Raw genomic sequence first — 25435 nt, forward strand, 5'->3', positions numbered from 1 at the left:
CAAGCCCAACAATCATTTTGGAGGAAATAGAATAAGATCACAATCATTAAAAAAAAATCAGAAGCCCCTACTTTCAGAGTGTTTAGGAAATAAAGAATATATTACCTGTGATCATTGCGAAAGAATTCTAGATGCTTCGTTGGACTAAGAAAGCCCAGGCAAGAGGAGAACTAAAGCAAAGAGGAGCAACACTGTTCCACTTCCAGCTCTTTTATTTAGCTTTGGTTTTGATTGACAGGGGACTAGGCGGGTGAGTCCGTGGAACCCCATCCCTATGGCAGCAGGAGTGTGCTGATGTAATATAGAAGATAATACCGTTTTCTCAAACACACCGACCCTGGCTTTCATTCTGCTTCCTCTTATCAGTTATTTATTTATTTATCTATCTATTTATTTATTTATTATTTTTTTGCAGAAAGCACAAACGTTGGCAGTTTTAATTCTTCACCCTAAAGTGTGAAGAATTGGATTGTGTTGTTATTTGTAGTATTTAGGAAATACTGACCCCAGTATTTTCTTGGTTTCCCTCCAACACTGGTGTCCTGGGTCCCACCCCCTAGCAGGAGGCTGGGTCTTCCAAGGGAGACTCTTCTCCCTGAGACTCCTGAGCTGGGCTCTGGCAGAAAAGGTCTTCTGTGGAGAATTAAGTGAGCAGCTCTCAAGAACATCCGGTTGACTTTGTTGAAGCAATTTTGATACCCTGGTTTCTCTCTCTCTCTCTCTCTCTCTCTCTCTCTCTCTCTCTCTCTCTGCATTTTACCTGTTGAAAAATAAACCAGAAATTCTTAGGTCACGTGACAGTGGTCTTAGATTAAGAGGGTTTTTTGCACCTTGGGGTTGCCCTGAGCTGGAAGATGATGCCAGCGGATTGTGACACTGCAGTTCCTGCTGCTCTCCACACATGCCCTGGCCTGTCCCCTGCAGCCACCTACTGGCCTCTGAGGGCTGCGCTGCACTGCGGGAGGGCTGCCCTGCATTGCGGGAGGGCTGCCGGAGGCCAAGGTCCTGCAGTGAACGTGAGCACCCTGCGCCCTGGCTGCCGTCCAGAGCCCCAGCCTGCACCTTGCTCCAGCCATGCCCCTGGTGCATGGCTTGGGTCTGGGGCAGTCCGTGCACAGTGTGGCAGTCACACCCCACATCAGCTCCCTCCCTGGGCACGTGTCCTTTGGCCAGACTTGTGGCGCTGTCCCAACATGCAGTGGTGGACGTTTTTCTTAGAGCTACCAGATGCTCCTCCGAGGTCACTTGCAGGTCCCTGCCAGCACCTTCTCTCCTCTGTGGGTTAAAAATTGTGATAAGGAGGCAGCGGTGGAAGCGGGGTGGCTGTCTCTGTGGTAAGGCAGGCGAGGGTTCGAGGAACCCAGCCCATGAGGCCCCCAAGGAAAACAGGCAGAGGGGATGGGTGTGCACGAAGTACCCTGGATCCCAGCCTCTCCTCCTTCTCCCAGAGACACTGCAGGGGACTCTCTGTGCCCTGAGCCCGGGCAACACATTCCACCGCATGTAGGTGGGAAAGGGGAGAGGGCAGAGAGCAGAAGCCCTCCACAGACCCCCGTCCCGAGGAGCAGCAGTGCCCACTGTTGCAAGCTCTTGGCCGCCTGTCACCCGCCCATTCCTCTCTTCCATGAGCCACCGTGGGTGTGCACAGTGTGGTTTGCCTTGTTCCCTTTGAGCCTTGATGTGTGTGGTTCTTCTTCAGGGGCCTTTTAAGACTCGTTCCTTCTTGGTCAGCAGTACACATTTTTTAATTTCTCATTTTGAATGTGTTCCCCCTCTCGGGCTGGTCATCTATTCCCGCACAACCACGTTCAGTTGAAAAGAGCAAGTGACCCGAGTGACCGGGGTGGGCCATGCAGCGGGAACACCTCATCTTTGGTCTTCGCCATGTGTCTCGTCCTGCAATGTTGTCTCTGCCCTTCTCTGCGGGCCCGTGAGATGCAGGCGCCCTGACTAACGCACTGCCTTTTCTTCCCAACCAGCTGCCACAAGCTCCGGAATCCGAGAACGCCACAGAGGTGTGTCGCTCACCTGTATTGGTTGTGCCAGCAAATACGGGTGCTTCTGGGTTGTCCTGGCTGCGTGTCTGAATTTCAAGGGGGATGTCTGTCTCCATGGTAGGCGTGGGAGGGAACTGATCATGACTGTGCTGGATGGGACTCTCAGTGTGGAAAGAAAGGCCCCCAGAGATGGACCTTGTGCCAAGTGTCCTCCAGGTGGGGAATGAATGTGCCTCTTGGAAGGTCTTCACACAGAACCGCCTCCGTTGAGGTGTTCCATTGAGAAATTCTGGGACGATGAGATTTTTCTCTTGTCACACAGAATTGACTTTGGACCCTGTACAAAGATGATCTGGTTTTGAAATTCTGGATATTGATTTATAGTCGGAGTCGAAACCACGGAGAAAGTTGTAGTTTCACAACCAACACCTCCTTTCTGTTCTGTCCTTCCTGCCGCCAATGCTGCGCACTAGACGAGGGGCTAGAATGTGTTGAAGTGTGCAAGATCAAAGAGAAGCTCTGGGGGGGCGCGTGTTTACTGGGTATCAGAATTTGCTTTCAGAAACTGAAGATCACAGGAGCTCTAGCTAGAATGAGATGCACTTTGTTGGAAAGTCGCGTAAGGAAGATCTTAAAAATGAAGCACAGACATAGATGGCTGTGTTGAGTGTGAATTGTTCTAATGATCAGTTCATCGTATTCTAATCAGCTCTGCGCTCAGTTTTGATTAGAATACTTATTTGTCTGTTGGGGGCTTGCAGGGAGCTGTGGTCTGTGTGTGCGTCTACCCAGAAGCGTGTGTACTGCATGAACCGTGCCTTAATGCATGCCTGAATCCTGAGGCCTGCCTGATTGAGTCTTGCTTGTCAGCCCCCTTTGGGGTTAATATGATACCTTAGCTTACAGAACTTACATTTTATAACCTCTGCAAAACATAATGCAAAAAAATGATAGCCAAGCCCAGCATGGTGGTGCACGCCTGTAATCTCAGCCACTTGGGAGGCTGAGGCAGAAGGATTGCAAGTTGAAGGCCAGTCTCAATAATTTAGTGAGACCCTGTCTCCAAAAAAAAAAAAAAAAAAAAAGAATCTGGGGATGTGGCTCAGTGGTTAAGCACCTCTGAGGTCAATACCAGTGATAATGATGATGATGACTTTGTTTTCTAGAAAGTCTTATTAAAACATGCAGTAGAGTTGGTTGGGCCTAACATAATTTAGCATTGGTATTGTATTTGAAGAAATGCACAAAGAGGCCTGCTGTCTATCTGACTGTGGCTGTGTATGAGCCTGCTGTGTGTTGGTGAAGATGGTAGTCTCCTCAGTGTGATAATTAAAAAGAAATTTCTGCACACTTAGCAGGAGCTTGAATCAAGTCCACCCCTGAGACAACTGGAAGACCATAAAAGGGTAGGTAGCCACGAGTCCTCTGCGTTGGGAGCTCTTGACTGACCCTTACTGCCCTCTCAGCCATACCCTGAGATTTAAAGTCAGCTTTTGTTGTTGTTACTATGGTTAAAACATTCCTTGGCCCAATTGTGGCCTTTGGTGTAAGTGAAAGTAACTAGCAGTTCTACCTATTATCTACCCAATCAGGGCACTTTAACCAGCCGGGCTCTAAATAAGGACCATGTAAGCTTTTCCTTTCTACTTAGGTGGAGTCTAAACAAGTTTTTTTTTTTTTTTTCCTATAGTAACTGATGATTTTATAGATAACAATAAACACAAAACTACAACAAAGGTAGTTCATAGTGACACTACCCTGCTGTAAATGCCGATGGCTTTTCCTTCAACCATGGGACCACGTGTTCCAATAAACATGGGCACGTTCTCTCTGAGATTATTCTAAGCATGTCGCTTCTGTTCCTGGCTTTCATCATTTACTGTTGCATCTGAGTTTTCTGTTGAAAGTCTTCGAAAGTTAACAGCTGCACACAGGTCCTCAGGTTCATGTGCGGCTTGTAAGGTTTTCATTTGATAAGGAGGCCGAGCAGGCGTGTATCTGAGTGGATTCCTAGGAGGGGACTGTCTTGACCAAAGGGTGGTTCTTTCTTACAGTGCTGACTCCACCCTGCAGAACTATTTTCTAAAAAGTCATCTGTATCTACCGGCACCTGGACCAGCACCAATCTTCATCATATCCATTTTGGGAAGATAATCAGTTTTGTGAGAGCTTTTTCATCTGCCTATGACCATACTAAGATTGGCGTCATATGTCCATGCATCAGTTTTTATTAATGCTTGCCCTGACCCGATGCCATGACCTTTATCCCCATTTCACAGATTAAGAAACTGAGACTCAGATGGGTTCAATACCTTGCCCAAGATCATGGGGTCAGGAAATGAACAGCCACGGTAAAGAATTGGGGGCCTCCGTGTCCCAGAGAGTTCACACCTGCGATAAATGGGCAGCCTGATGCTCACACACTGATGCGCTGGCCAGCCCTACCATATCCCTTTTTGTTCTCTTGCTCTGATGGAGAAACAATCTTTATCGTTCCTCAGACTGTGGCTTGAGAGGAGCTCCGGGAAAGTTTGCATTTTGCAGAATTCAGGGCACAGTCCTGTAGCCCCTCCAGCATCCTGTGTCTCCTGCAGCTCATCAACCAGGGGCACCTTGAACTCTCATAGTTTCCATCCTGGCTGCCACTGATGTCCTATCCTAGGTCTTAGAAGTAGCTGGCAAAGGCACCTAGCTGTCCCTTGAGGTCTAAGCTCTCAGGAGACTGAGTATTGAAAACCCTTGGCATTAGAAACAGATGCCAGTCTCTGTTTGCCAGGTACTTGCTGTGTGCTGTGGAACAAGTTAGTTAACCTCCCTGTGCTTCAGTTTCTTCTGTGCAAAACGGAGGGGATACTAGTCTACATCCCTCTTTGGACGGTCATACAAACTGATCCATAAAGCACTGAGCACAGCGTCTGGCATCCAGTGAAGGAGAATCTATCAGATTGTAGTCAGCCTTGCATTTTGAAATGCTTAGGTTGTCTTGTTCACAGCAGAAGTAGAAAAAGCAAGGTATTTTTAAATTCAGATGCCACCTTAGCACTGACCAGGGTGTGAGAGACTCAGAGCTCACCTGAGAAGACCCATTTTGCGGGAGGCATGTGGCTGGGACCTGGGAACCCAAAAGATGGCTTTCCCTCTTCTTAGTACTTGGCTGTGTGAACTCAGTGGCTTTGTTCCCACACAGTTCACAGTCCCTGGTTTAATTGATAGAAATAAAAACTCAGGGGGGTGGCAGGGTGGCTTTCGTCACTGTCTTATTCCAAATGAAACTCCCTGTAACTTTTCCTTTTTCTAAGTCTTAGGTAACAGTATGTGTGGAATTTCTTAGTGGAGACAAACCCGATATTTGTTTTCATACTGTACATGTAAATTACTGGGGAGGGGAAAAATTAGCTCTAAAAAAACCCCTTTATTTATTTATTTATCCATCCATTTATTTATTTATTTATTTATGGTGCTGAGGCTTGAACCCAGCACCTTGCACGTGCTAGGCAAGCGCTCTACTGTTGAGCCACAACCCCAGCCCCACATTTTTTTTTTTTTAATGCACAATCAAATGCTAAAGCTCTAGAGGTGACACTATTTGGGAAGGCATTTGCCCCTCCTCTGCCATCAGATTTCTTAGCCTGGTAGATTGTGATAAGCTCATTCCTTTTGAGTGATGTTTATCAAGATGATTGGAAGGGCTTTTCTGGGCAGATTTTGATTTTTTCTTAAATTAAACCAATGGCTCAGAAAAAGGAAAACAACCACAGAAATTTTCCTTGAACCTAAGTGTTCACACCAGGGATTTGCATAACTTTTAATAATGATGCTTAGCCATTTTTTTCTCTTCCAAATCTCCTCCTTACCTCCAATTTTCCATCTTTATTCTTTGAGGAAAATAAAAGCATCTCGTTTGTTATTTAAAAAAAAAAAGTAAGTCCCCCTTGCTGGTTTGTTTGGGTTTTTTCCTTCTGTATACATTTAAATTTTGCGTGTGTGCAGAGAGCAGGTGAGATGACTGTGCGCCTGAGACCTTATAATTAAGAGGGGGCAAAGTTTGCGGGGAATGTGCTCCTTTTTTTCTTTGCCCCCCCCCCCCCAATAACGAGAACGTTTCATGATATTCTCTTCTGGGGGAGATGTACCATTTGATGCATTGGTTACCATGGCAACTTCTGGGGCTTTTCTGCTAGAGGAGAGGCTGAATGGTAACGTGCAGTCCCTCCGTAGCTGCAGCCTGGCATCCAGTCCTCATAAACGTGGACTTCCTCTTCGGCGTCCACGTGCTCCTGTCTTCCCCTCCTGCCTGTCGGACTGCATGCCGCTGCCCAAGGTCTTGCTGTTTCCCCTCCTCACTATGTGGAAGGAAGAGAAAAACATCCACCAGGAGGTGGAAACCTAACTGAGTCACTCTGGCCCATGCGTGGCATGGTGGCAGGAGGCGCAGGGCAGGTGCCCAGCAGACTTCATTCATCAGACCATCCGGCCCTGTGGTCTTCCCGACTCTTGCCTCCAGCTGTCATCGAAGCCATCTGCCTCCCAAACAGCCTCTTCAGGGTGCCCGGGGATTCAGCCAGCGACTGGGGAGGGTGTCCGGCCAGCCACCTCTCTCTTGGGAACTTAAAGTCTATTCTTCCTACAAGAACATCAGCTGGATGCCCCGGGATATATTTAAAAGGGGAAATCATTTTCATCTCTGGTATTTAACATGTGGCTGACTTTTTCTTTTCCCCGTTTCTTTCTTTGAATGTTCTTTAAAATCTGCTTCTCTTAGGAAGACCAGCTTTTAAATCCCCCACTTCTCAGTGACCACTTAGGAGAATTTTGTTGTGTTTCTCCTGGTGCCTGAGATGGCAGGCAATACCAGAAAAGGTGTCTCAATATCCAAATGGGGTTTTCTCAGCCATCAAAGAATCTTGTAAGGAAAGCTTTTTCCCCCACCAGGGCAAACAGTTTCTTTTTAATAAAGTGCATAAGATATTACAAGGAACTTCCTCATTGGATCTGGTCTTGGAATTTTGAATTGATAGTACAGATGGGAAATGAGTTTTATGAGCTGTTTCCCTCATTTGCGGCGGGGGGGGGGGAGCTTTGACTTTTAGAAACATACAGGTCAGAATGGAGAAGGGAAAATTGGAATTTATTTTTTTCATTTTCTTCACATTCGTTTAAAACTCAGCATCCCTCTTCCCTGGCTTGTCCCTCACCACACCTGTTTACCTCATTCTTTTTGTCCCTGAGAAAAAATCTTTGATTAGCAACGTGTGAGTGAACCAGGGAGAGGAACCTAGCTGGATGGCCAGGTACTCTAGGTGATTTTGTTAGCCAATAGGGTGGGAGCGTCCTCTGCCCTTTCCTCCCTCCCTGGCCCCACCTCCCCAGACGCCCTCCCTTGGAGTCTCCAGACTCCAAGGTCTTCTTCTCAGAGCTTATTAACAGGTTTCTAAAAATCCGACTGGCTCCTGTTACAGTTGCAGGTCCCTTCTGGAGTGCTCTGGCGTCTCTATTTTAGAGACCTGCTAGATTTCAGCACCTTTCTCTGCTAGACTTCTCACTCACCTCTCTCCATGACACACTGCAGGATCTCCATGCCTTCCTGCTTTGTCCCTGGGGAACAATGCAGAGGAAAGCTACCAAGCCTTTGACTTTCAGAAAGATCCGGAGGTAGAATGGGAGTCCCTGGGGGAAAATGCCTGAAAATCAGAATGATCAGAATATAGGTCCCTGCTAGCTCAGCATCCTAGTATTAATGAAAAAGTCAATCATCTATTTTTTATTAGAGTTATGAGAGTTATTGTCATCCTGGTCCAGTATTCCTTGCATGCTTATATTGTCAAAACTTTTTATGACAAAGAAGTTGAAATATGGAGACTGTTTTGACAAGCCCTGTGGTTAACTCACCTTCACCAAGACGCCAAATCGGATCCACTTACCTTATTTATATTCCTCCTAGTTTCTCCTCCCATATTATTTTAAAGCAAATTCCAGACCACAAAGTCATTTGATGATTATTTTTGATTGACATATTTGACACCTGCCACTAACTTATCCCCTATATTGTTATTTTCTCTTTACCATTTAGCCTATCAACTATCATTGTAAGAAAGGCTTACTTTGGGTTTATGTCATTATACTGACTTATTCTCTCTTACTGTGGTATCTTAGTATTTTCTTGGGACCTTGGTAGGAAGCCCTGTGGTTGGAGTAGCATTTTTATATCAGCATATAGAAGCTGACCTGTAGAATTTTCAGTGTTTTCACATTTTCCATACGTCTTTATTATTGTTATTTGCTCTTCAAAATTAGCATTCTTTATCAATGTGTGATTATCACTTCAGATATGTCATATTCTAGATTGCTGTCCTTTAAAAAATCCATTTTTCTGGAGAAAATATTGAAGTTAACATCAGAGTTTTCAAATGCTTTTATTAATCATTTATTTATGTTCATGGAGTGAAACTGCGCCAATTATACCCAAATACCCCCTTGTTGTTGTTGCTGTTGTTTTCTTTTTTGAGTATTAGTCGTTCAGTTATGCATTAAATCTAGAACCTGATTTCATTATCCTGTTTGAATCAAGGGTGAGGCGCTCAGGCAAATTCTGGTCAACCGTTACTATGGAAACATCAGACCTTCAGGAAGAAGAGAGAGCCTGACCAGCTTTGGCAATGGCCCACTGTCACCAGGAGGACCCAGCAAGCCTGGGGGAGGAGGTAGGCTGCCTACCGTGCTGATGAGTAGCTGCATGTATACTGCTGCTGTTGAACCTAGATGGATTTGTGTTTTCTTAGCAATGTGTTTGGTCTGTGATCTGCAGTCAAACTGAGGTCTAAACCTGTTTCCCTGAAAAATAGCCCTGCCCCGCAATTAAGTATTGATGAAGGCTTTGTCCCTCTTTCCCAAGTGATAGTCCTCTTGGTGATGTTTGAATGACTCAAGAAACTAGATTTTATTGTACATTTCCCTGTGGCCATTAGGACTCATGTTTTCCCATAAAATGAGGAGGATGTTGGCAGCCAGGAAGGTGAAAAGTGCCATGTATTATGTACTTACTGAGTGCCAGGGGCTTTCCCAAGTGCTCTGTATCCTTCGTCTCATTTTGTCTTTCAAGTTGCCCATCATGTGAGGGGTACTGTCTTTATGTCAGTTCAACAGAGGAAATGGAAGCCCGTGAGGGCTCATTTGTAATTTGAACCTGGCATATATAGTTCCAATGCGCGTGCCATGTGCACCCCCAAACTCCTGTGGGAGTTGACAAGATAACTAAGGGTTCCTATTCAAAAGGGCTTAAGAGCAGATCTTTGAAGATGTTCCAAATCAGCGTAAGCACAATCAAAGTGAAAATTTTTAAAAACTTTTATGCCATGCTGGGTCCTACATAGTTTTGAGTTTTGGGGTGATCTGGGAGCTCAGTGCCCAGAGCACCAATGAGAGTTGTCTGATTGCCTGGTGATTGTTAAGTAAGCTTCAGATCCTTGATGGGGCAAGCAAAGCACAGAGATACTTTGTGCTTCAGGTTGAATACATTTATCCTAGCAGCCCCTAGGGAGGGAGTGGGGATTCCTCACCAGCTGGAACTTCAAGTTTATCTGCTCAGTTCCTGGAGCTGTGTGCACTTTGGGAACGATGGGATTCTCTTGGCACATCCCTGAGCTCAGCTTTTCAAACCTTAAAATCCCATGTCGTTCTCATGCACAAGTTTCTTGGGCAACATCTGAAAGTGTTTTCTCTTTACCTTCTATAGTAGGGTCCTTTGACAATAGGTGAGGCCATTGGGAAGCATCATGGGGGAATTCGAGGAGACAGATTCAGCTGTAAGAAGCTGTAGCAGAGAAGATAGTGCAGGCCATTTCCACCTTGTACCTACTGGACAAGCAGTGCAAAGGAAGGGCATTTTACTTGACCTCAGCAGGGAAGGGCTGATGGACAGTTTTCTGCTTCCTGATTCTGATCAACCCCTTTATCCATGTGCACTAACATTTGTGGCATTGCCCATGGTCATACAAGGCATGTTCTTAAATACTTTGCAACCATGCAGAATCCTTTCCAAGGAATGGCACAGGCTCATTTTCTTAGGTGTATCCATTTGGTCTGAAGCTGTATGAAAACGGAGCTTCCAAGTTGCCCATTATGTGATAGGGATGGTCTTTCTGTCAGTTCAGCAGCCCATTCTCCCTGTCCCCAGTGCTTGGCTCCATGGTGAAAGAATGGACCAGATGAGTCTGGGGCTATGGTGGGTTTGGAGAAAGAGGGCTGCAATGATCATTACAGTCATGCTTCCTTAGGAGTGTTTCATAGTGGGTCAGTGTGGTCCATCTCTTAAACCAGTACTTGATAATTCTGCCCCAAGTGATTATATTTTAATGGACTAGTCCTGGCTAGAGGACTTTGAAGGAAATGTCATTTTTCCTTCATCTTATTTACCTGAGTTCAGCACCATCTCTGCCACTTTACTGGAGGATGGGCATCCTTGAGCACCCCACTTCTTCTCTCTGTGTTAGTAAGTAGCACTTCCTTCAGGGGGTGTTGAGAGGGTAAGGAGAGCTCGTTCAGGGAAAGCGTGAGTGTCTGATGTGTCCGGCAGCGTGAGCGTGCAGAAGTGTTCATTCACTACCCTGTCTCGTTTGGTGAGAGCAATGTTCTGTCTTCTCAGGGGGAGGTTCAGGATCCAGCTCCATGAGCAGGGGTGAGATGAGCCTGGCCGAGGTTCAGTGTCACCTTGACAAGGAGGGGGCCTCCAATCTGGTCATCGACCTCATCATGAATGCGTCCAGTGACCGGGTGTTCCATGAAAGCATCCTCCTGGCCATCGCCCTTCTGGAAGGAGGCAACACCACCATCCAGGTAAGAAGGCAGCTGTTGGAACATGTCTGCTGAGCGGGAGGAACATCCTCTGGGGCCTCTTACCTGGGAGGGGCCAGGCCTTGTATGAGGGACCGCCCACGTTGATACCTCGCTTTGAATGTTTCGTCATTTCACTTATCATTCCAAAACATGAGTTTCATTTGAGAACTGAGAAAACACTGAGGGTGTACAAACAAACCTGACCCAGGATTGTTGAATGAACCGTTAAATGAATTTTATTTATAGTTTTCATCCAACAATGGGGATGAGTTCATCACCAGATGACCCAAAGAGTGTTTGGGCTCTGTGTACTATATAGAAGATTTAAATTTTAGCCAAGTGCCTGTAATACCAGCAGATCAGGAGGCTGAGGCAGGAGGATTGCAAGTTGGAAGCCAGCATCTGCAAGTTAGCAAGGCCATAAGCAACTTGGTGAGACCCTGTCTCAAAATAAAACAAAAAGGGCTGGACTGTGACTCAGTGGTTAAACACTGCACTGGTTCAATCCCTAGTACAAAAAAAAAAAGAAGATTTAGTTTTTATATCTGTAGACACTTCAGATGCTGCTTAGTATAGATTTCTCTACCTTTTCACTAAAGTTAAATAAAACTATTTTAAACTAATAGGAACAAATAAGGAAGAACCCGAATAATCAAATATGAGTAGATGAGTTTTTATTAACTGGGTGTGATATTTATTAAAGATTAATGTTTAAAGCTAGAACCTTGGTAGAAGTCATTCAAGAGACAATTTAATGAATTTTAATAACATTGTAAATAATACAACTTTTAAGAAAAAATGGCTTTTTTTTTTTTTTTTTGGAGATATGGGAGTCCCTTGTGTTGCCCAGGCTGGCCCTGAGCTCCTGGGCTCCAGTGATCCTCCTGCCTCAGCCTCCTGAGTGGCTGTGTGTGCCCCACCTCCATGTTGAACTAGAAATGTCATTTAAGGTGGTTCCCTTAAATACTTTTAACATCCTGTTCTGCATGCATCCTTTGTTGGCTCTCTGAACAAGGGTTCACTGGATTCACTGGATGTTTGTGTGTGCGTGTGTGTGTGTGTGTGTGTGTGTGTGTATGTGTATGTGTATATTTGACCAGAGGTATTGTGAGCCTTGAATTGAAATCCAGGGTCTGGGTCACTAGAATCTTGGTTCTTTGTGCAAATCAGAAAAGAGCGTTTCCTCCAGGGGATAGAAGGACCCCAGGCCAGGGCACTGGCACGGCGGGTGTAGCACAGGTGAGCTTTCAGCCTGGCTCACTCTTCAGCCGTGCATAGCTGGCAGTGGTGGCCCTACCTCCTGGCCCTCTGGCCTCCACTTACCCCCATAAGCACTTCAGGATTGGTTATTATGTACCATGCAGGGTTGAGATTAGTGATAATGACAGTCACCTGTGCCAACAACAGAGCCTGCAGCTTATCTTGAGTTGTCATGTGGACACATAACACATTGGGATTGCTTCTCGATTCTGCCACTGAGAATGGCCAGGTCCTCTGTCCTCCTGGTCTTTGGGGTGTCACCCCCCACCAACCTCGTGGTGTTGGGTTCACGTGTTGGAGTGCTGAAAAGCAGCTTGTCTGTGAACCCCATGGTTTTCTGTGCCCAGAGCAGCTGCACTGAGCACCCATTGAGTGTTTCCTGTGTCAGTGTCTCTCTACTGGGGAGTGCAGGGCAGTGGGGTCTTTAGGCCCTGGAACCAGTTGGTCTACGAGAATTTTCTTTAGAGCAAGTGTAAAAAAATTAGGGCAATGTGGGTTTTTCATAGGCCAGCGTGTTGACGGAATGCCAGATCCTTTCATTTTGAGGTTATCTCTCTGCAATGTTCATTTTTCACTCTGGAGTCTTTACATGGATGAAATACTATTGATAGTGGGTGATGATTCCCCCGCCCCCATATTGGGCCAAATAAGAAATCCTAGGTCATTTCCTCCCTTCCCCAATTTCTAAAAAAGCTAATTTGAGAAATTCCAGAGTTCCAGAAGCTATCTCAAGAACTGGAACAGCAAGGATGTGAGAGTGCATATAGACACAGGAAACTGTGGCTGGCACATTATGTAGTGTGAGCCACAGAGTAGGATCGATAGTGTGCATCTAAGAGGTAGCAGCAACACCCGGGTGAGGAGTCCATGGGTCTGCGAGACAGAAACTGGGATTGGAGCTTGCAGCCCAGGGAGATTTGGTCACACTCCATGAAAGACAAGGCCCAGAGAAACCAGGGGACGATGTGCAGGAGAGGGGAAGGGCTGAGGGATGGAGGCTGGAGGTGTGTGCCCTGAAGCCTCCATGGGCCTCGGAGCTGTACCTCAGGAATCCAGCAGCACAGCACAGGTCAGCTCAGGGACCCAGGGTCGAGAAGGAGGCAGTCAGTAATTGCAAACTTAATTTGCCAAGTGGCAGGTGTGTGAGATCAACAGGTATAGAGATCTGATGAGCACTGTGAGGACTCTGGGTAATGAAGTCACACCGGGTGTGGACTTCTTTCTGAATGAGAAGACTTTAACTGCTGTTGTCACACACACACACACACACACACACACACACACACGTAGCTGTGATGAATGGTTAATTTGCTTTGCTATAGCAACCTCTTACTGTCTGTGTGCATTTCATAATAGCATGTTGTAGACCTTAAGTATACACAATAAAATTTATCTATTGAAATTACTTAGTAAGTTAGGGGAGAGGTAATAAGAACCTGAACTCCAGATGAATCTCAGGCCACAGCTCAGGAGAGGGCATTCTCTAGGAGGGACACGAGGGAGCTCCTCGGGTGCTAGAAACACAACCTATGTGTTTGAGTGGCGGTTGCACCAGCGCACCCAGGTTGACATATGGCACGTACATTTGAAGTTGGCGTGCTTCGCTGCACCTAAGTGATACTTCAGAAAACTGTGGTGGAGGAAGAGAGAACCTGGGGCTTCTTGGGACCGATGGGGGAGGGAGGAGGGACAGGGACACTATGATGTTCCCTCCTGAGGTCCAGCCTGGGCACCAGTGGATGTTGACTGAAGTGGCACCTAATGGGAGGCAGGCAGTTGAGTCAGAGGTCCCAGGGTCTCTGGAGGCTGCACATCCCAGGGATGGGTAGGTGCCTGAGACGCCATGGATGAAGGATTCATGGGGCTGAGGGCTGCCAGGGCTGGGGCTGGCTGGGGAGATGAAGTCTGGGATTCCGGTGAGAAGCTGTGTTTTCCACAGTGCACCCCTGATGGCAATGGCGAGGCACACAGAAGCTGGTTTTCCTTCGAGTTCTTTATCTTGTACAGTGATTATGAATATTAGTTCATGTTTTCACACATTCATGACTCACTTGCTTGGGATCCAGATGAAACCCCTCAATGGAGCGGCAGGAGTTCAGCCTCTTGGGAAGTGGAGCTGCCATCCCTCCAGGGAACCGGTGCTCAGGAGTGGGGGGCCTGGGGTGGTGGTCCGCAGGCCCCGGGCCAGGATGGGAGGGCGTGGCTCTGCACCCACTGTGACTTCTGGGGGCCCTGTTCTGACAGAGTGCCTAGTAGGAAAATTTCTTCCAGCCTGGAGTTGACTCTGTGAGCTCCCCTTGGCCCCAGGCTTCTCTTTCTCTGAGAAATTAATGTGGAACTAGGGTTGTGTCTGGGGCCAGTTGAGGACAGGAACCCTGAAGCCCCAGGGAGGGTGATTCACAGTTTCATCTTGCTGGAGCGAAGCTGGTTCAAAGTAGTAAATGAGCAGCTGGGAGGCCAGTCTGGCTTTGGCTCAGCCTGCAACGGTGGCTGTTAATGATTGCTAAAGTGCTGTCATCCATTAAGGGCAGGGCTGCTCCAGCTGAACTCCGTGCACATTATCACTTCCTGTTCTGCATGATGTGATGACGTGCGCAGCCCCAGGAAGGGAAACTGGCCTCTGGTCGGGTGGGCTCCCAGTGTTCCCAGTGACAGGTGACAGAAAGGGCAATCACCAGGAGGCAGGCAGGCAGGATTAGCTCTTGCCTGTCCAAGTGTCATCTGCAAAAGGTGCATATGTCTAGCAAGAAATCCTCCCAGGACCTGGTTTCCCATGGGCAGGAGAAAAAGAGACCAGCTTTCAGATTCAGTTTTGTGTGAGGTTAGGCAATTTATCCCTGGGCATTGGTTCCCATGTCTTTCGAGTATGAGGAATGTGTGGACTTCTGGGTCCCTTGCATGCTTTGAGTCAGGACACTATTCAGCAATCATCAAAATTTCCCCAGGGAGTCTTAGAACCTAGGAGTGAAGCACAGCTGAATCCTTCCTTGGCTTATGGAAATAATTATTTTAAAAAGTGATAATTCAGCAAGTCAGCCACAGTATAGCCATGTGGCAAAATACTATCCAGCAATTAAAAAGGAGCACATTGTTGATAAATGCAGTAATTTGGATGTATCTAAGCAGTATTAGTAGGCTCAGTGAAAGAAGTGACACACAGTGGTTCTAAGAGTGTAGTGAAAAAAGAACAGAACACCACTCACCAGGGTTTGGGGTAAGAGGAGAATTTAGCTATAAAGGAATATCACCAAAAAGTATCTGTCGAGAGAGAACTTGATGTGTGTCTGCCTTTTGATGGGGGGAGGGGGAGCACATAAATCTACACAGGTGTGAGAATTGATATAATCAAAAACCAAAAAGTCAATTATTACCATATGATAGTTTTAGAAATTAAGAAAAGTAAAAGTTTTCTGGGCGTAGTGGCACACCCCTGTAATCCCAGAGGCTCAGGAGGCTCAGGAGGCTGAGGCAGGAGGATTGCAGGTTCAAAGCCAGCCTCAGCAGTTTAGCAAGGCTGTAAGCAATCTCGTGAGACCTTGTCTCAAAATAAAAAGGGCTGGGGATGTGGTTGAATGGCTAGGGGTTCAGTCCCTGGTACCAAAAAAAGAAAAGTAAAAATTTGAGGACGTAATTATAACCAACATTCATTAAGTGCTTATAAAGTGGTAAGAATTAAGTGCAGCTGCGTTGGATAGAGCATCTCATTTGATCCTTACAGTCTCCCTCAGAGGTGGAATCCATGATGATCCCTTTTTATAGATGAGGAAAGCAAAACTCAAAATAATTAAGGAATTTGCCGGCAGTAGATATGAGCAGGAAAAAGCGGAGCTAAGATTTGAACCAAGGCTCTTGACATCCCAGACTCCTCCATCACTCTGTGGCTTCATTCTTCAGCATGATCTGAGCAAGAGTGGCAGGTGCCCTACAAAGGAGGATGGTGTGGCTCCTCCTGGAAGGGTCAGAGCTTGTCACTTCCAGAGACAGAGGCATAGGGGGTGAAGTCCGAGTTGGAGAGTTCAGTAGAGAAGATCAATAGGACTAGTGGCCAGCTTCATTCTGTTGGTGGTTTACCATTTAGGAAGCCCTTGTATTCAAGGCAGCTCATTTGAGTGCCCCTGGGCCACTGTGAGATGTGCTGGGCATGCAGCATCCTCGTGGTTGAGAAGTTAAGGAAGCTTTGACTTAGAGATACTGACTAGATAAGACCCCACCCCAGGGGTCTTAAGCCTCTTTCCTCCCCACCCACCATGTCCATTTTTGTTATCTGAGAAACCACCTCAAAACTTAAGCCATGACAGTGTGATTCCTGTGCTCGGGCTCAGCTGGGCGTTTCTTAGGCTCTGTGTGGCTGGGCCAGGGCTGCCGGGGCTCTATCCAGCTGGAAAGCCAGGGGAGCACTTGGTGCTGTGACTTGATTCTTGGTGTGGTTTGGGCTTCCTAGAGCATGGAAGTCTGGTTCTGAGAGCAGAGCTTCAAGAAACAGGAAGTGGAAGCGCTCAGTCGCTTTAAAGCCCGAGTTTGGCCCGGGTTTGGAATTCCTAGAATGTCACTTCTGCCCCATGCATGGTGTGGTTCAAAGCTGGTGGTGAGTCCCGTTTCAAGGGTGGGGAAGCACACTTGGGCCTCAGGTTGTGAGGGGGACATGCAGAGCAGGAGGGAGGCAATTGGGTCTCCTTGTCACCCTGTGGCAAGGGGGCTGATTGTGACTGAGGGAGCACCCATCATGAGTACCTCAAGCCTCCCAGCACGGTGCTGCAGCTCCAGAGTAGGGGGACACCATCGTCAGGGGAACTGAAGAGTTTGGTTTTCCTTGGAAGTTCATTTCCTCCTTTGCAAAAGTGTTGACTCATCGTCCCCTTTTGGAAGGTGTGTGAAAAATTCAGTCCTGTCTTAAGGGTAAGGTCCCTGGGACACAGCTCTTTAGACATTGTGAATCTCATTGCCCAGAACCTGAAGGATTCAGTTTGTGGGAAACCAAAAATAATGATGAAGCAGGGCTTGCTCAGCCTCCCTGCAGTCTGCTCCCTTCTTCTGAAACCCAGTCATCTCTGCCCTCACCACCCAAAGCCCTGGGATGCCTGGAGGGCAAATGGAGGTGGTTTCCCAGTCTGGCAGAATGGGCCCCTAGGGACAGTGCCTCCAAGGCTTCCAGCATCTTCTCTGCCTGCCCCAGCTTCTCTAATGGAGGGAACATCTGAGGATGGATCTCACCTCTAGACCCTCCTACTTGGTGCCATCCAAGCGGCTCAGGTGTCACACTGAGCCCTCTGCTTGGAGGAGACCTTGGTTTCTCCGGAAACAGGGACACAGTTATCAAGCCGTGGGATGAAGCTCATCTCCCAGCGTGCTTCCTGATTCTTTGTCCCCACTGTGATGCCACCCCCTTCCTGCCAGCCCCCAGAAGAAATATTTCCTTTCTGCTTGATGTTTTGTAGCAAGTGGGAAACTATAAAATAAGCATTTGCTTATGAATTAATTTCTGGCACACACAGGGCTCCGCAAGCCTCACAGCACTTTATATCCGTCCTTCGAGTCCCTGCCAATTTCTCTGTTCCTTCCTCCTAAGATGTTCCCACCAGCACCCGGGGGAAGTTCCCCCTGCTTCCTCTTGCCTGCAGGAGGACAGTGCTGTCCTTACCTGGAACCCAGAGGAGGAGAGTCTGTGGTTGCACATGTGTGGCTTTTTTTTTTTTCTTTTTCAAAGCAAATACAGATGTTGTGAGATGTGTGAGCCAGCCCTGCTGTGGAGGACTTCAGAGCCGACTGAGGGAGTACATATTTTTTTAATTTTTTCTTGGACGACTCGCTTCCGGTTTACAGAAGCTCAGTGAATTTTATGTATCGAGTGGCTGCCCACAGCTCTTTCTCTGCCAAGGTCTAAGCTCCAGACACACCCCAACAGAGTTTTCCTTTCTGCACGTAGGCAACCAGAGATGGAAAATGTGAGAGGCGCTCCTTCAGGAAGCTGGCCTGCAAATTGGGTCCTGGGATAGGGATCCCTGGTTCTCCGGGGCCTTCCCCCAATCACTCTTTTGCTTTCTGAGACTGACTTAAGAAATCAGCCCAAGAGCTGGTATTAGAGATGACATCTCGCACCCCTTCCAAGAGCTACGTCTCGGAGCCCAGCGTGGGAGGGACGCGTGGGTTGGGCTGCCCCTGACCCCACGGAGCAGGGAGACGAGGGTGGAGAGGGTGGTTTGATTTGCCTCTATGGCAGCGGAAGGTCAGCTTGGGAGGAGATTGGCCTTGGTTGGACAGGGCGGTCACCCTGAGGAGGAGGAAAAGATTGGTGTGTGAGCGAGTTACGTAAATGGGTGTTGTTTTTGGCAGGGAAGTCAGAGATGAGTCAGTGTGAGTGGTGTTTTCTAACCTCAGGTTTTATCCATGTGGGAAAGGAGTTGGCCAGCAGGGGAGTCGGCAGCTCTCTTCCCAGCATGCGGGGGTTAGGGAGCTGCTGGCAATGAGGAGGGAGGGAGGCAGCTGGCCGTCTCCTGCAGACTCCCCTGGAGGATGAGCCCCTGCGTGGAAGCCAGGAGGGGTCTGCCCCAGGATGGGTGTGGGGGCCCCACTCGGGGTGCTGGCCCTCCTTTGAGAAATGGTGGCCTGAAGCTTGGGAGTCTGGGGAAAGGACCTCGGCCTCCCAGGCAAGGCCCTCGCCGGCCTGTCCTGCTCTGTCCTGCCAGCCTCGGATGACCCTGGCTATTCCCAGGACCCCTTTGGAACTCTTTATCCTCTAAAATGAGGGTTAGAAAGACCTGGTCCTCCCATCACAGGGTGATTGAGAAGAGTAATGAAAGAACTTAGGGGTCAACTGAATGGCCCAGGGGACCCTGCAGAGAGGCTGCTACTGGTCTAAGTTCCGTGGAGTGGGAAGGCCAGGTCCCTGCCTCTGCCCCCAGTTTACTCCAGGCCTCTGGGCAGAGTCCTTGACCTCTCCCTGCCTGGTTCTTAGAGAGCAGGCTGGTGGCAGCGCCTACCTCAGGGGGCTCCTGGACCAGTGGACAAGAGATCTCGGAGAGGACTTCCCATGTGCCAACTCCTGCAGCACACCCAAGATCCATGGTGCTTATTTTTTTTATTGATAAGAGATATTTTGTTATTCAGAGGCAGTCTTCATTTTATGACATTTGTTTCTGTCAAAAATCCTACTCTGGCTGGTGTGTTGGCACATGCCTGTAATCCCAGCAGCTCTGGAGGCTGAGGCAGGAGGATCCTGAGTTCAAAGTCAGCCTTAGCAACTTAGTGAGATCTCTAAATAAAATATAACAAAGGGCAGGGGATGTGGATGAGTGGTTAAGTGCCCCTAGGTTCAGTCCCTGGTACCAAAAAAAAAAAAAAAAAAATTCTACTTCTGGTTTTTGTTTTGTGTTGTGAAGTGGCTTATCATCAGTGAGCCTGCAGGATGCTGTCTTTCCTGTTGTTTGTACACTCATTTTCCCTAACTCCATCCCGTTGTCTGTATATTTTAAATGAGTTTGGAGACCCAGAGGGTTGGGAAACTTGGTTGCCTTCAGTACAAGTGGCTTAGACCTGCGTTCCTTCCGGATGAAGCAGAAGGCAGAAGGACAGTGCCCTGGCTTCTCTGTGGTGCCCAGGGCTCCCTGGCCCCGTACCTTCCCTCTGTCCCTCTGGTGTTTTGGACATAAGCACTTTACCATCTTCTCCATCCCCAGGAAACCAGAGGGTCCTTGAACAAGTTCTTTAGGATTATTGGTCTAATCCAGGTCTTGAGATAGAAGCTCCAAATTCCAAAAGTAGTTACCGTTCTTGGGCACGTCAGCCTTGAGCAGCTCAACCCAGCCCTGGTTGTCATGAATGTTGACTCTTGAAGTGTCAGCACACACGCAGTGACTCCTGAACCTACTGACCCTCGGTTTTGCATTTCAAGGAAGGATGTTACTGCAGCAGTGAGCAGCCTGCTTCACCTGGGTTAGAGAAGCGCAGTCCCTTTGTCCCTTGGAGGTGGACAAATTCACCCTTTTTGCATTCATAGAGCAACTAGAAACCTGGTATTATTCTCTTCCTTCGTGAGTGTCAAGCCAACCACATGAGCAGAAGGGGACCTCGATGTACATCTTCCCTGAGGACTGCAGTTGTGGGGGAGGAGGAGATCTTTGGAAGCAGAATTCTAATTCTTCCTGCCTTCCTGGGAAACCTATAATCAGGAAGGAGTTTCTAAGGGGAGATGTCTTCAAAAGAGCCCTCTTGTTTTCTGTGGTCTCCAAAATTTGAATAAGAAGCAGGGAGGGGGGAAAAAAAAGAAAAAAAAAAAAACATCCGCAGTAAACTAAGCTACTAAGCTGGCGTTTCATTTTATGTGCTTGGGTCCACACTGGGTCTAGGTTGCTCACCATGTTTTCTTTTTCTTTCTTTTTTTCTTTAAAGACCACTCAAGTAGCTTTATGGGTGGTGTCCCACATACAATATCTCTATTTTGTCTTATTCATTTTTTATGTGGTGCCGAGCATCAAACCCAGTGCCTCACATGTGCGAGGCAAGCGCTCTACCACTGAGCCCCCGCCCTCTCTTTCTTGTCCTGCAGGTCCAGCAAGAGTTCTGAGCCCCTTCTAACTTTCTCTAATGACTTCTGAGTATGGGACACCTCTTAGGAACTGCCAAGCTGACCCCACTATGTCCTCTCTATCTGTGACATGTCCAGGGATGGGCAGTGGTGGCCCCAGGGCCAGATCCAGCCGGTGACTGAGTTGTATGAAGCTTTATTGGAACATAGCCAGGGCTGGCCCTTGAGGATTATCTGCAGCTGCATTTGTGCCTCAAGGACAGAGTTAGGCAGCTGTGACAGCAACCCTGTGGCTGACGACACCTAAGAGATTTGCCATTTAGTCCTTCAGATCCTGGATTTGCCAGCTCCTGGGTTTGCTGAATTTATTGCCTCCACATTAAGCTGCTTAAGGGAAAGAACTTTTACCCCTCTGGTGTATGGTCTTCCCCATCCCGGAGATGGTGATGACAGGTTTTAGGTAAATATTCTTCAGGAGAGCCATGTCCTCAGTCACTTAGCTAAGTGGGGATTAAGGGAAAGAGAAATCTCTTCTTTTTCTTTTCTTTTTTTTTTGGGGGGGAGGGGGTGGAGTGGGTCAGATGGGATTCATTTTTCAGAGGACAGTGTCCTCCCTAAGGTTGGTCCTCCCTTTCCCTTCACGGTGCCCCCGCCCCTGCTTGCCGCCTTTCCACAGGGATTGGGAGGCAGGCAAGGCGGTCATCCCGTCATCCTCCGGGGAATCATCCTACAAGCAGCTTGAGAGTTGAGATACCTGAGATTCCAGGCTTGTGATATGCGAGCCCTTCCCACTGTCCTACCCAATGCATCTCATTTTAAGGTTAGTCACTTCCTGGTGGCCTCACATTCTATTTCTGAGCCTCCACACAGGTTTTCTCGGTGGTTAACACCAGGCTCCCTGAGGCAAATGCCCTTAAAATATCTGAAACGTGGGAATCTCACCTGCAGCCCTTTTGGCTTTTCTCTGCATACTTCCTTCGTGATCTCATTTTCTCCCAAGCCTTCCAGATAACATTCATGCCAGCAGTTCCCAAAGATCTAGCTCCTGCCCCACCTCTCTGCCACTTTCTTGATTTCTGTTCCAGTCCCTGTTGGTTGTCTCCACCTGTGAATTTTGAAGTTGGCCTGACCCCAGTGTCCCTTCTCCTCAGCTCATTGCCTCTTCTGGTGCCACGTCTCTGTCAGTGGGCCCCGGTCACCCCAGCTAGCTACCTTTCTCTCCAGGAACCAATTCTGTGCCATTCTGCCTTCCGGTGGTGTGACACCCAGCACCCGGTTAGGGCATTCAGGGAGCATCAGCACTGTGAAGTAAATATCATGTCTGAAGTAGCCCAGGCGGGGATGGAAGAGGCAGGATTGGGAACGAGACCCTGTGGCTTCTGAGTGTCCTCTAGACCACCTTGCATATCACTTGCCAGCATAGGGCCATCTGAGTCCTGGGGCTGATGGCCTTTCACCTGGAGACTGAGACAGACTCCCTCAGCTCCACTGCCTCTGGGTGTTTCTCTCTGATCAGTGTTGTCAGTGAGGCCCCCCAGGGACGCCTGACCACCTCATTCCCTAGAGGATGGAATGCATTGCCACCTTGGTGAAATCCATGGCATCCTGCAGGATCTGGCACTGCCTGGGTTCCTGCACTTAATCCCTCCACTCGGTCCTTCCACTGTGTCTGCCTCCTTTCCATCCCAGGCCTGGCCATGCACTGGGGTGCCTCTCTGCATCCCAGTGAGACGTGCTTGCTTCCCCTTTGCCTGGCAGGCTCCCCAAGTCCTGGTTGAAATGTCTCCTTCCCTAAAACTTCCTCCTGACCCCCTGAGGCAGAGGTAATGGTCTCCACCTCTGGACAGTGCTTTTTTTGTTAATTTTTTTTTTCCAACTATAGTAGTGACAGCTTCTCCACTCCGGTTTGATGGTCCAACCACACCAGGCAAAGTCCAAGACTGTCTTCATCTCCAAGTGCCCTGGAGATGTCTCTACAAGTGGTGGCTGAAGGGTGCTCAGCCTGCGTGTGACTGATCAGTGTGCACATTCCTATCCTGTCGCTTCTTCTGGGAACCCAGTGAGATCATATGCAGAAAGCTTGGCTCAGCTTGGTGCTTGACACATAGTCATTGCTTGTGAATAACAGCTCTGGTCACTTTTGGGTTGTGTATCTTCCCTCTCCCACTTACTTACCCAAGACTGTAATTCCTTCTGGAATTATTCCCCATCTGACTTCCCAGCACATGGGCTTTGGTGGGTGCTCCCTGAAGGAGGAGGCAGTCTGACCCTGTGAGGTCAGTGCTACTTTAGCTCTCCTTATCCATCCTGAATGTCAACATGAAGATGTGTCTTAATGCTTGTTACCATTTTGACAGGGGACTTCTTCAGGAGTGGGAGAGAAGTAAGTTAATGTGAGCCCAGGGGAAATAAATACATAATGTCAATTTGGAGAAATACCCTTGCAAGGTCAGAGACACCTCCCTAGGCTCATTTCCTCCTCTTCTTAATCATAATTACAGATCCTAATGATGGGTTCCAGAATCTGAGGAGCCAGGCTAAGAAGTGTTCTCTACCTGAGCTCACGTCCTCTTCTAGGTGGCCTTTTGAGGTTGGTGCTGATCTGACCTATTTTTGCTAAAGAGGATTCAGGACCTGAGAGGTGAAGCTGTTAGCTCAGAATCCCGAGCTAGCCAGTAGCTGCCTCAGGGGTGTTTCCTTCTGGAGCCTGAGGTCTGACCCCTGTTTCCTTATTTTTAAAGACACCACCATTTCTGATGTGGCTTCTTCAAGGACCTTGCTCCTCTTCACCTGGCAAAGTGGCCTCTGAGGCTTCCTGCCTGTGTTCCCCTGAGTGGTGGGCCCTCTGTGGAAGATGCCCATGTGTTGACTTTGTTTATAAACTTGGCTGTGAACGAGAGGAGGAAACCGAAACGCTTTTTCTTTCAGACCAGGTGTCTCTCGTTTGCCACCTAAAAATTATACATGCCGTGCTGGCTGCTTCCCCTCCTGCGAGTTCCGGGTTCTGGGTCTATGAAAGTTAATGAGAAGACTCTCCTGTGTAACTTTCGCTCCGTGGAGATCGAGGGCAGCTCATTTAATGACGGCTCTTGTGAAAAGTTAGATTATATTACCAACGAGTTTTGTTTTTTATTTGCATCTAAAGAAGCATATGTTCATTGGCATAATGTGAGGCTTATCAGATCTCAGCGTTTGCCCGTTTTGCTCAGCGATGCTAAATGTACCAGATTCTCCCCAAATCTGAGCCTTTGCTGGTTGAGGAATATTCACGTTGAGGGAAGGCAAAGGAAGGGCGTACTTCTTGTCTCTATCTTGTGCCCATAACTGTTCGTGGTGCTGGTATGTGCTTTATCTGAGCTACATGGGATGGTCCCAATTTCAGGGGAGGAAACGGAGTCTCAGAAGAGCTTGTGTGTTATCCACGATCATCCAGTTGCAGAGCAGGGATTTGAACACAGGTCTGTCTGGACTGCTTCTCATGCTACACAAGCTTTCATTTGCATGGGTCCCTTGTGAGGACACCAGCCTGTGGTCTGTAGTCACTGTGGTGCCCTGTTGCTGGGGAGCAGTGTCTCTCGTCGTTGAGGGTTTGTGTGGGTTAATAGATCTTCGAGGCAAGTCGGTTCTGCCCAGTTACCAGTGAGTTTTAAAGGTAGTCGTGAACCTCCACAAAGGAAGCAGCTTTCTTTGGTCAGAGGTGAACTTGTCCCTCAGAAAGGCTCTTGATCCATTAGTTCTTGGTTTTCTGGAATCCGTCGTGGACACAGAGGGGTGCACTGCAGATGGCTGCTCAGGCGGCTCTTCTCTTCCCAGTGAGTGGATGCATGTGTCAGTTGTGTGCCTGTGTCATATTTACAAGAGGAAGTATCCCATTTAATTTTATTTTCACACCAAAAGCCCAAGTGTTAAGAGAACATGGTGTTTTAACACTCCCTCGGTTATCAGTTGCAGAGCGGAGGTTGTATATTGTCACATACAGTTTTCAGAGTACATTTCTACATTTGTTACCTGGCAACATTGCTCTGTCGGCACATGAAGACGTAGTGGTTCCTGCCAGATCCTTACTCTTCAGACTGGAGAAGGGAGAACATGTGCTCTCTGCGGGATGCAGAATAGGGGAAGGCACAGGGGCTCAGGCGAGACCTCAGACCAGGGTTTGGGCAGCAAGTATGGCCCCCTGTCCTGTCTGGCAACACATTCCTTGAATTCTGTGTCTGGTTCCTCACACTATAGCAGAGGGTTTGTAATTAGGTAACACTGGATACGTTCTGATTTTTTTTTTTTTTTTGCGGTGCTAGGGATTAAACCCAGGACCTCACACATGAGGCAAGCGCTCTGCCACTGAGTGGCAGCCCTTTTTTGCTGATTCTTTATCTCCTTCAACTAAAAACAACAACAAACCCTAGCTCTGGTCATTGTATGAATCATCTAGACACCTAATACTATAATGGCAGCTCCCTGATATTCTAATTGCTCGTCTCTGATACCCAGTTCCCCGCCTGAGAGCGTGCACTGTTGTGTTTTTTTGGCCACCCACTAGTTCTGATGGGAAAAGACATCCCACAGTAGGAATGACAGTCACACCATGGCTTGCTAAGGTCACAGTCTGAGCTGATTAGAATCCTGCAGAGTCTTTTGGTTCACAGATAGATTTGAATGCTAAAGGGGGCTTCCACATACTTGGGGGTGAGGGGTCAGCATAGCTCCCCTCTCCCATTTGGCCTCGGCCTACCTGCCTAACCCTTGAAGACAGCTGCCTCTGAAATCCTTGGGTGAACGTCTTCCCGGTTGGAGCCACACATCCGAGGACTCACAGAAAGCCAAC

At 48.0% G+C, this 25435-nt stretch overlaps 1 protein-coding gene across 1 annotated transcript in view; it reads left to right on the plus strand.

The window, feature by feature from the left end:
- Positions 1–25435, plus strand: part of Itpr1 (inositol 1,4,5-trisphosphate receptor type 1) — a 307500-nt gene that overhangs the window by 196531 nt on the left and 85534 nt on the right. The window contains exons 40-43 of the mRNA XM_077793448.1: positions 1980–2015; positions 3356–3403; positions 8566–8698; positions 10639–10829. Of these exons, the coding sequence (XP_077649574.1) occupies positions 1980–2015; positions 3356–3403; positions 8566–8698; positions 10639–10829 (408 nt within the window). The remainder of the gene's footprint in view (positions 1–1979; positions 2016–3355; positions 3404–8565; positions 8699–10638; positions 10830–25435) is intronic.

The sequence above is a fragment of the Urocitellus parryii genome, chromosome 16 (assembly GCF_045843805.1).
Source record: "Urocitellus parryii isolate mUroPar1 chromosome 16, mUroPar1.hap1, whole genome shotgun sequence".
In the NCBI taxonomy this organism is placed as follows: domain Eukaryota; kingdom Metazoa; phylum Chordata; class Mammalia; order Rodentia; family Sciuridae; genus Urocitellus; species Urocitellus parryii.